The sequence below is a fragment of the Strix uralensis genome, chromosome 2, assembly GCF_047716275.1.
Source record: "Strix uralensis isolate ZFMK-TIS-50842 chromosome 2, bStrUra1, whole genome shotgun sequence".
Taxonomy (NCBI): Eukaryota; Metazoa; Chordata; class Aves; order Strigiformes; family Strigidae; genus Strix; species Strix uralensis.
In genome coordinates, this window is record NC_133973.1 from 70,361,566 (window position 1) to 70,372,365 (window position 10,800).

Sequence of the window (10,800 nt, forward strand, 5' to 3'; positions counted from 1 at the left end):
ATAACAGCTATCACGCCGAGTCTATCGTAAGCCCTATGGGCACTCAGCAAAATGCGTAACTCTGCCGATCTGCTAAGGCAGTCAAGAGAAAGGAGAAGGGCATTTGATAGGAACTAACTTCTCCTTGCCAGCCTCAACACCACCATTCATTATCAACACCCTTTATAAAGAATTGTATCTGCTGTGGGTTGATAATAGTGAGCAGGGGTTTTCATTGGTATAGGAAGTAATCTCAGTGACCTTCAGCAGAGAAGAAGGTATAAAAACCAAAGTGTTTTTCTCAGGTGACTGTTTGGGCACCAGTTGAATTTCTTTGCTCCCAAAAAGGACACGTTTTGGGGAAATTTTGTGAGAAAATGGCAACTTTAAATGAAAAAAAGACCTGCAGTGAACGGATGGAAAATTTCCGTCGTTTTGTCTGGAATCCAGAAACAAAGCTCTTCATGGGAAGGACCTTAATTAACTGGGGTAGGTTTTCACATGCAAGAGTCTTTTCTTCCTTCTGGTATGCTTAAAAACCCTGGGTGGGGGATGGTCCTAATGAATGGGACATAATAAGGTGGTGGATGTGTTGTAATCATTGAAGACATCAGTTCTCATATAGGCTTCTGAGCCACTTTAGGGTGGCCCTATAAGCTGAATCAATTAGATCAAAACATTGATCCAGGTACTTCCTGCAAATGTAAGAAGACTTTAAACTGGTTTTGGACCAAATACGTCAAAAGGACAAAACTTAACACATTAACACATTAACTTATTAATAGCTAAGGGTGATGGTTACAGTGTGGTTCTGACATTGCTGACTGAAGGGGGTTTCTGGTATACAGAGAATTTTGCTTAATTGGTGAGTTTTGTCCAATTGTCTGGAAACATATTTTGATTTCCCGAAATTCCTTTCTAAACTATTCTCTGCTTAGTAGATCTTCTCTCTTATCTCTGTGTGCTAGTTAATATTTCATCAGGGTCTCCCTGTCCATAGCCAAACTTGTGTCTACGATGATGATATGTTTTCTGATCTACATTCTCGGAAGGGCAGCCCTGACCACTGTAAGGAAGGTCCCCGCTCTTCCCACAGACCGTAACTGCAAGTTTTCAGGTGATTTTTTTTCTGCCATGAAGCCTGTGAGTGTAGCTTATTGGCCACTCTTAAAACCACAATTTTACAGAAAATTAAAGCAAAACATGAGTCTTTCCAGTTTGGAGAGAAGGTGCTATGAAGTGCCAATGATTACAGGGAGTGGTTTCTGACAGCCTTCTGACAGCTGCCCCCACCAAATAACCACTGGCTACTTGTAGGACACCAGCTGTGTGCAACACACATAATGCACATACAGACAGAAACATAACTTTCTGCATCTCACACCAGAATAAAATAGCAAGATGACACATTTTGCTGAAGGTAATTTCAGCTGTAAAAGGCAGTGAAGTGACATGGGTCTAGAATCAACACGCCTGAAATAATAGAATCACAGAATGGTTTGTGTTGGAAAGGACCTTAAAGATCATCTAGTTCCAACCCCCCTGCCATGGGCAGGGACACTTTCCACTAGACCAGGTTGCTCAAAGCCCCGTCCAACCTGGCCTTGAACACTTCCAGGGAGGGGGCAGCCACAGCTTCTCTGGGCAACCTGTTCCAGTGTCTCACCACCCTCATGGTGAAGAAATTCTTTCTTACATCTAATCTAAACCTACCCTCTTTCAGTTTAAAGTCATTACTCCTGTCCTATCACTACATGCCCTTGTAAAATGTACCTCCCCACCTTTCCTGTAGGTCCCCTTTAAGTACTGAAAGGCTGCAATAAGGTCTCCCCAGCACCTTCTCTTCTCCAGGCTGAACAACCCCAACTCTCAGCCTGTCCTCATAAGGGAGGTGCTCCAGCCCCCTGATCATCTTCATGACCCTCCTCTGGATCCGCTTGAGCAGGTCCATGTCATTCTTATGTTGGAGGCCCCAGAGTTGAACACAGTACTCCAGGTGGGGTCTCACAAGACCAGAGTAGAGGGGGAGAATCATCTCCCTCGACCTGCTGGCCACACTCCTCTTGATGCAGCCCAGGATACAGCTGGCATCTGATATCTGTCATCCAAATAACACAAGGAGCAACTTGGTTTTGTTGAAGAAATATCTCGTCTGTGTCGCTTAGTCCATGTGTAATAAGTAGATAAATGGTCTTAATATGTGAAGTTATTTCAAGAAACCACACAATTTAAACTTTAACTACTTCAAAAATCTTTGTAAAACTGAACAAATTTACAGCCAGATTTTTCTAGAATATTCTCTTGAGTGTAGAGAATAAGATACAAAACACCTGTCCCTCCACAGCAAAAACCTCTCTGTGGCCAAGAGTGGAAAGGTGATGGCCACTGCTGCCGGGATCACTGCACTGCCTTGCTCAAAAAATGAAATTTTGCCCTCATTTATTTCCACAGTGTGGATCAGCCTGTACTACCTGGCATTCTACGTGGTGATGTCTGGGCTCTTCGCACTCTCCATTTATTCTTTAATGAGGACAGTGAATCCATACGAGCCGGATTACCAAGACCAGCTGAAATCCCCAGGTACTGCTATGGTCAGGTCTGCTGCTGCCCAGGGGAGTTAAATCCCCCCAGGTTCCTGCAGCGGCTGTGTGGGGCTGTGCTGGGTGGTGTCACCAGAGCCTGGGCACGAGGGGATTTAAACATGAAATAAATCAGGTTGATTCTCCCCAGATGATCCCTGCAAAGTTTAACCTCCACCTGAAAACACTTTTAGGATTTTTTTTTTAACAAAGGCATATTTATTTTATTCTTTTTTATATATTTATATATTTTTATATATAAATATATACCTCCTCTTCCCATGAGCAGCGGCAGCCCCTGGGTAAACTCTGGTTTCTGCTCCAGACCTCCAAGCACCCCAGAGAGTTTTGGGGTGCCCAGCAAGACAGAAGGGTGCTGGGGCAAGAAGCCCAGGGTGGGTATTTCCACACTTGCCGGCAGCATGGAAAGTCCCTGGGAGAGCAGGAATCCCTTCTTGGCGGGATGTGCTGTGACAGAGGCCAAGCAAGTAAAAATAAGACAAAGACACATGGGATTAGGAATAAATCTTTGTGGGACATGAAATGAGACTGGGGAGATCATCAGCAAAAGATTATCAGCTCGCACTGCTAAAATTTCATCCCCCTCACGGCTTGTTTTTACAATGGGAGGGAAAAAATGACCTTTTCAAAGCTATAGCCCTAAAAATTATTCCATCTGCTGTTGTATTTTGAGGTTTCCTCTCCCAATATTCAGTGAATTTGGTGTTTGCTGGCAAAATAATTCCTGTAAAATATTGTGTCTTTTTCAAAAGCTGTTTCTCATGCTGTAGTATGATCTGTTTCTTTAACCTGATGTGACTATTATAACTGTTATTGTTAACAAGTCCTGGGGAAATCCAGTGCAATTGGTGGAATGATTTCGCAAGCTGTTCTGATAACAGCATGGATATACATAAAAAGAAAAGAGTTTAGCAGCGGCAGAGGCTTTAGGGTTTTGGTTGGGTGATTCACAGCTGAGATGGTTTCCATACGTAGTTAAATCCTCCCCAGCAAAGCCCGGGGATCTCCAACACTTACTAGAATGAGTCTTGATGCAGCATAATCGCTGTTGTCAATTTAAATAAACACATCAGTGCCTGGCACCTCTCCTCTGCTTTGCCTTCCCTTTTCTTTTCCCTTGAAGGTGTAACATTACGACCTGATGTTTATGGGGATAGAGGACTACAGATTTACTACAACGTATCTGACAACAAAACCTGGGAAGGTTTAGTGACAACTCTTCGGACTTTTCTGGCAGGTAAAAATGAGGTTTCCTGCATAATATTGAAGAAATGTGCTGTCACATCTCCTGTGTTAGGTCTAAGGACCTTAAGTCAGCGTTTCCATTTTCTATTTGCCCTTCTGAAATTACAGATTTTGAGTGGGAAATGCATCTTCTCAAAAGGATGAGCAGATCTCATGGATCTATAAATCAAACATATGTAAACATATCTATTAAAAGCAGACCCCGCTCCAGAACTTTTACTTTTAATCCTAAACAGCCTTAATAAAATAGGCCAATAGAAAGTTTGAAGGAAGAGGAAGGAACAAGGTCTTCAAAACTAGTCTCATCTAAATTAATCTAATACTGTCTGTGACTACAAACACCAAAGTGTTATAAGTCTTGTAAGGCTGTTGCATAGTGTCACCAGTGTATAGTCAAAGTAGGTTAGGTGCTCCATTTGCCTGTTCATATCTTGACACATTCATATTCCTTTTGAGACTTAATATCATATTTCTGTTTCTCATACACATATTGGTAAAAATTATATTTGAAATTGACTTTATATGGAACTATCAACACAAGTTGCCAGTCTTAACTCAATTTGATCTTTTTTTTTGCTTTGTCTAGGTATTCTTAAAAAAAAAAAACCAAACCCCAAGCAATTTAAATTTCCCTCATTCCATCTAATCCCAACTTCACCTGAATTACAGTCTCCCATGATATAACCTCCCAGCCTGGTATCAGGATGTATAATTTACATATGAAAAAGTTCAGAGAGGAATTTTCTTTCTTCCCTCACACATCTAGCATATACACCAGCTGCTCAGCGTCTGAATGTCAACTGCACCAGTGACACATACTTCATCCAGGATACATTTGATGGCCCAAATAAAACAAAACTATCCTGCAAATTTACCTCAGATATGCTTCAAAACTGCTCTGGCATCACTGATCCGACTTTTGGATTTCCAGAAGGAAACCCCTGTTTTATTATAAAAATGAACAGGGTAAGTACAAGCTCAAGGTGCTGAGCAGGAAAGAATTCACCAAGAAACCCCTGATAGCTCGACTCTCCACTGGGGGGCTGCTGCATTGTCTGCTGCCACAGGCTCTAATCTCTGCTTTGTACTGGGAAGAAAAATTCACATGCTTTTCCCAAGAGACCTCCAGAGTTACCAAAGAAATAGTGAGATTGGTCACCACCCCTATGGAATGAATGTAGAGCAAAGTGATCTCCGAACTGACTCTCTAAAACTTTAGCTTTTGTTTAGTTTTGTTAGCACATCCATAGCACTGTCATCCAACTAGTACATAAAAATTTCATTCTGCAATACTGCAATCCTGTGCCTTCAGCTGAGGCATTAAGATGTCACAGTAACTGAAGCGATTTCAGAGGTGATACTTGCTCACCTTGTTTCTCCAGGCTGCAAAGAAAATGTTTAGCAGAATACATAAAAGCAAAATTCAAATCTGGTAGATATCTTTTTCTGTGAAAACCACCAACACATGTCTTTCAGAGAGAAAAAATGGAATCTTCTATGCTTCCTTTGGTTTTTTTCAGGACATAGACAAAGGCATAAGCATTTTATTTTTGTTTTGAGGTAAAATTCTGAGTCTTCTAGCTCAATTTCAATAGAAAGTGAAGAGCTCAAATTTTCCTCCAGTTCCTGATGGACAAAAATCACTTGATTTTTGGTTTGCCTTGCACCATAGACATTTTCAAGAGCTGCGTCCCTGATTTTGGCACGCAAAACACAGCCTGTTCCCCAAAATGTCTTTGCCTCCTTCAGCAAGGCTGCATGCCAGCCCTGGCAAGGGAAAGGCACGTGGATAGTGCCAGGGCAGGGCGGGGGGGGGGGGGGGGGGGGCTTTACCTCTTTTCGCCTTTGCTGCTACAGGATGTGACCCCACTATTTTTGTAGGATCAAATGGGCCCAAGGGTTTCTCCCAAAGCCAAGGTTTTCTAACCAGGCATAAGATGAAAAGTACAGAGATTCAGCTTTTCCTTTATTGTCACGCAACTAGCTGTTTTAAGAGACTCCTGGCTGCCCGGGCATCAGAAAGAGCAAGTGGTACATGTGGGTAAATGAGCTGGATGTGCCCAGAGGTGCAGCACTACCTGCCCTGGCCACGCTAGAGCCCATCTGCAGGGCCCATCCCAGGCAGCACAGAGTCCTACTTCCTAAATATCCAGCTCCGACATGGATTTTCACCCATATACTTAAGATGAGATGATCTGTTTGTCAGTGCCTTACGCAGAAGCCCATTAAGCATCCTTTGAAGCTCAGTTAATCATTTGCTCATTTTTATCTCCAATTTCGAACATGACCAAATGTGTGTTTTCTATTTCAGATTATCAAATTTTTCCCTGGCAATGGCACTGCACCCAGGGTGGACTGCACGTATGTGGTAAGTGTATAAGGTACAAGTCTCAAAAATTTCAAGCACTGCAGCTTTGATAGCAAGTGAAATGCAGTTGCAACCAGCAAGATTACCCTGCAGCTCTGAAAATCAGATAATTCTGGCCAAGTACTGGGAATATTCTCAGTTCTGTGCAATTTCTTGCACCAGACAACATCCTAAGAAGAAAAAAAAAGTTTGCTTTATTTTAAATCACCTGAAAAGTTGTTTTTCCATGCTGCAGAGAACATTCGCTGTTTGCTTTCAGCTCCCAGTAGTGAAGTTCATGCCTCAGAGCAGCTTCTTCAGGCTCTCTGCACATTTCAGCAGGTCCCTATTCACTGAATTCACAACTGCTATGCAAGAACACTTGCCTGTTTTTCTTGGCAAGAGCAACAGCAGGGGATTTCCACTTTTACTTGAAAAATAAGACCAGTGCTAAACCGACTGCTGAATTTGAGTTTTAATACGCACTACGCAGCTTTTAGCAGCAGTAAAACACTTGCCCAGGGCTGGCTTATGATTGCCTAGCCAGCGAAGCTTCTCTCTCACTTTACAAACAGGGTGATGAGTCTCGCCCACTGGAGGTGGACTACTACCCCGTGAATGGTACCTTCAACCTGCACTACTTCCCCTACTATGGAAAAAAGGCACAGGTGGGTGCTCATGAATTTCAGTATCACTTTTCTTCTTTATCTCTGTATAAGATTAAACATATTGCAGAGCATCTCTGCAATCTTATGAGAACTGGAGAGAAGGCTAATTTTAAGACTTCATTTTTAAACTGGCAGTGTAAAATTACTTTTTTTTTTCCCCCCTCCTAGCCCAGCTACAGCAATCCTTTGGTAGCTGTGAAATTTCTCAACATTACAAGGAATGTAGAAGTTAAAATAGTGTGCAAAATCATTGGAGCTGGAATTACCTTTGATAATGTTCATGACCCATATGAAGGAAAAGTGGAATTTAAATTGAAAATAGAAGACTGAGCAGCAACAGAGACACTTCTGAAAAACACGTGCAAAGAGTAAACTTACCTATTATCACATTCATCCATATTTATTTTCTATGATTTCCATATAAATTTACGCAAATGACAGTGCAAAGGGACGTTTTCTAGTGAAAGATGACCCATATAGCTAAAAATCAAGATACCACTCTCAGTGTGTGAAGGAGATGAGGGTTATCTCAATGTACATAGCTTCATATTCCATGGTTACGGTATGTTGCTGCCTTCATGCAAATATTTGTACAAAACATTTCCTCTAAACTGAGCAGCTGTGCCTTCAAAGAAAATACGTATAGGATCAAAACATCATCTTCTGTCACTTTTCAAACCATAATAACCGATGTATGATACTTAATATTGGATATTGAGAAATAATTAGCTAGAAAAAGAAATCAATACTTTGAAATACTAGCAAGCAATATAATCCTCAATCTCTCTTGTATAGGATATATAAATTATGAAAGTATATTAAAATTATCTGTATCCCAATGCATTGTTTTTTTGTACTAGTCAGCCAAGCCAGATTTTTTTAGTTGATAAATCAATGACTGCAGAAGAAGTGAACTTGAAATCTGTCCTCTACCTTACAGATTTTATTGTACCACTTACGACTTCTGTATGTATGTAACTTAATAAAAATGACCAGTAAGACTGTAACAACTAGTTGTATCTAGTAGAACTGTGTTCATTTAACTATTAGAGGTTGTCATTTGGGTTTTTCTTCCTAGCAGACTAGTCCTTTATTGCAATGAGTTTTGGGTTACTTGGAGTAATCTGGAAGATGCTGAAGTAACGTGAATCTAAAATTTGAGAAGTCTAACTCTACCACATACGATACAAAGACACAAGATTGCTGTCTGTATAGTATGCTTATGCTAAATGAAGTCCAGAATGCTTCAGCCAGAGAGTAAACATTGTACAGAAAAAAGATATTCATGAGAAGAAATAATTTTACACCCTCACTGCCTGGGCGTTTTAGGAAATGGGAAGATATAACAGGTCAACCTCCTTTACTACAGTGCCATTCAGAGAGCCATCTTGCAGAAAGAATTCAGTTGGAGGGGAGTATTTCCCCTTCAAAACTACAAATGGTATTTGAGCCTTTCTTAGAAAAAATGGGAATTCTGCATTTTAGAAACAATAAGAAAATGCATCTTCGTAAGAATTTTTTTTTCCGCTGGCCTTTCATGTTTCAATTTTTACAGTGGGACTTTGCCTCTCTTCTAAGAGACTGAATGAAAATCAATTTTATATCCTTGTTGGAACACAGGTCTCCCCCTGTGCATTTTTCCAAAATAACATGGAAAACAATAAAATCATAAAATACTTTTGATAACAAAATAGTAATTCATGCTCAAAGGTAATTCAAGGTTGCCTGTAAACAGAACATCTAAACATTACTGAGAAAACCAAGAACTCTTCCTTTGGTGTCTCTAACATAGGCAGATTTCTCTGCTTGACTGTATTTGATTTGGCATCTTCAATTTGCACATTCGAATCAAGCAATGCAGTATTATGAGCTCACATTTTTGTTAGCACTACAGCACAACACAGGAAGATGCTGAACAAATTTTCTACAGACTGGGTGTCTGCACAGCCACAGCTTCAGAATGACAGCCTAGGCCACCTTTACAAAAAGACCTTTGATGGGATAAGTACAATGAAAGGAACGATGGAAGCGTCCCTGTGTTGACCAAAGGATGATCCATTCTGAGGTCAAAAAAAGGGTATGCAGGCCCACTGGATCTGGTTCCTTAGTATAAAGATTGTACCCTGAATTTAGATTTCTCTTGAGCTTTTACCCATCTGAGGTGATTCTCTTTTCTTTACTGGAATTACAAATAATAATAATACAGAGCAAGGTTTGCAGATAGTGTAGGTGAAGTAGAAAAGCTCTGTGAAAGTTCGATGTGTATTAATTTGGGTATAGTTAATATTAGCTTGCCTGGAACCCAAATATAAGCACTCTTAAATAGCAGAATGACCAGCATGCAAGATTTTGTAATACGGTGAAAGCACAGCCCAACCCCACACACAAGCATTTCACGTAGTGAGCAACATAACCATCAAAGCAGCAAAGACACGCTTGCTCAGCTGCGCTTTGGAGACATTCAAGTGACAGACGTTACAAGATAAAGACCAAAATAAGCACAGGGGAAGGAAAACAGGCAGGGTTACCCTGCCCAAAGCACAAGAGGCATGACTGGTAAAAGCAAAACCAAGTTAAGGAATGGCTGAATTCCCCCTGGGGGTGGGGGGAGGGGCCAAGAAGCATAAAACATCACCAATGACAGGGGAGAAATGAAGACAGCTCTTTCTCTGGTGGAAGAGCTCTCCAGCCTTATTGCTTTCACCTTGGAGACTGAGGAGGACCTCAGCCACCAGTGCCAGCTCTACAGCAGCAGCTCTGTGCTAGTGTTTAGTCACAGTTAATTTAGCGTACAAGTCTTAGAGCCTAACAGTTTTATATACATAGAACTAACAATTAATAATATGCAAGAAATAACAGTTAGCACAAAGTGTGTTGTTAAGAAATTCAGTATTTTTTGTTTTCAAGTTTAAAACTGGCTAATTTATCACTCTTTTAAGCACTCCCATTGCAAGTCTTCAATTCCTTGAGAGACAGACACGCTCACATGCAAGAACATATACAGATGTATACATATGTAGATATATAGAGATGTATACATATACACAGATATACATTAATTCAGGTGCAACACTAGTGATATTTGATTAGACCAAATAATATAAATGGGGAAAAACTGTCAGGCTACATGGGTTTTTGATCAGGAAACTGAAGCAGCGTATTTAAGAACCAAATACAAGTAAAAACAAATTCCTGAGTTTAGTTAGATGTTGACCAACTCGGCCATCTGACAGTACAGGCAGTGAGCCCGTGTCTCCGGAGCAGCGGAGGGGGCGAGCAGGCGTTACCAGAGGAGACACCTGGGTGGCTGCCAGTGCTGGACTGTCTGCTCTTTTTCCTATCAGCTGTGCAACAGAGGTTAGCCGGGAGAAGAGGAATAGGGAAGATGCCATGAAACTAGTGTTATTGACACCATGATTTTTTATATCCAAGAGATTTTAATTTCCAGACTTATCCCTTAAAGGGATCAAGCTCTTGAAGATCAGTGCAGAGAGAACAGAAACAGGGCAGTTGCTTTGAGATGTATCTTCCTCTCGACACCCCCATCTATTCTTATGAATATTCATATGACTGGCAAAGCCAAAAACTGAAGTGTGAAGTTCTAACGTCTATTATTAAAAATGAAGAAAAATTAACAGAGTGCAGAAAAACACTGAATACAAGCTCCTTGATGCAGAAAGGATTTTTTGTGCTGAGACTACAGCAAGTTCAAAACGTTTGCCCTCTACCTTTCAGAATTGCTAAGTACTATATATTAATAATTAAGTCTTTGCTTAATGGTTTCACATGATGTCATTGTTATTGCACTTGGGAATTCCTCTCATCATTTCATGTAACTGGTTTTAATCTCTCACCTGTAATAAAAGTCAGGCAGAGATTGATTCTGCAGCAAATAAAGCTGTCTACCCATGTCCTACGTTCAGTAATTGGATGTAGAGTAACAGCTGCATCAATACTGCTT

At 40.8% G+C, this 10,800-nt stretch overlaps 1 protein-coding gene across 2 annotated transcripts; it reads left to right on the top strand.

The window, feature by feature from the left end:
- The first annotated feature begins 356 nt into the window (after positions 1 to 356).
- On the top strand, positions 357 to 7,169 carry ATP4B (ATPase H+/K+ transporting subunit beta). Of its 2 annotated transcripts, none has more exons than XM_074860972.1 (7): positions 357 to 468; positions 2,431 to 2,559; positions 3,703 to 3,816; positions 4,591 to 4,790; positions 6,136 to 6,192; positions 6,747 to 6,839; positions 7,008 to 7,169. In XM_074860972.1, exons 1-7 carry the CDS (start codon positions 357 to 359, stop codon positions 7,167 to 7,169), a joined length of 867 nt encoding a protein of 288 aa, XP_074717073.1. The 2 variants fall into 2 exon arrangements, with proteins under 2 accessions (XP_074717073.1, XP_074717074.1); XM_074860973.1 differs by having other exon boundaries at positions 6,136 to 6,189.
- The last annotated feature ends 3,631 nt before the right edge of the window (positions 7,170 to 10,800 follow it).

Excerpts from the sequence above, each read along its gene's own strand:
- ATP4B (XM_074860972.1), top strand. The coding sequence starts at position 357 with ATGGCAACTTTAAATGAAAAAAAGACCTGCAGTGAACGGATGGAAAAT. Across the intron at positions 3,817-4,590 it reads TCTTCGGACTTTTCTGGCAG|CATATACACCAGCTGCTCAG; the intron begins GTAAAAATGAGG and ends TCACACATCTAG. Across the intron at positions 6,193-6,746 it reads GGGTGGACTGCACGTATGTG|GGTGATGAGTCTCGCCCACT; the intron begins GTAAGTGTATAA and ends CTTTACAAACAG.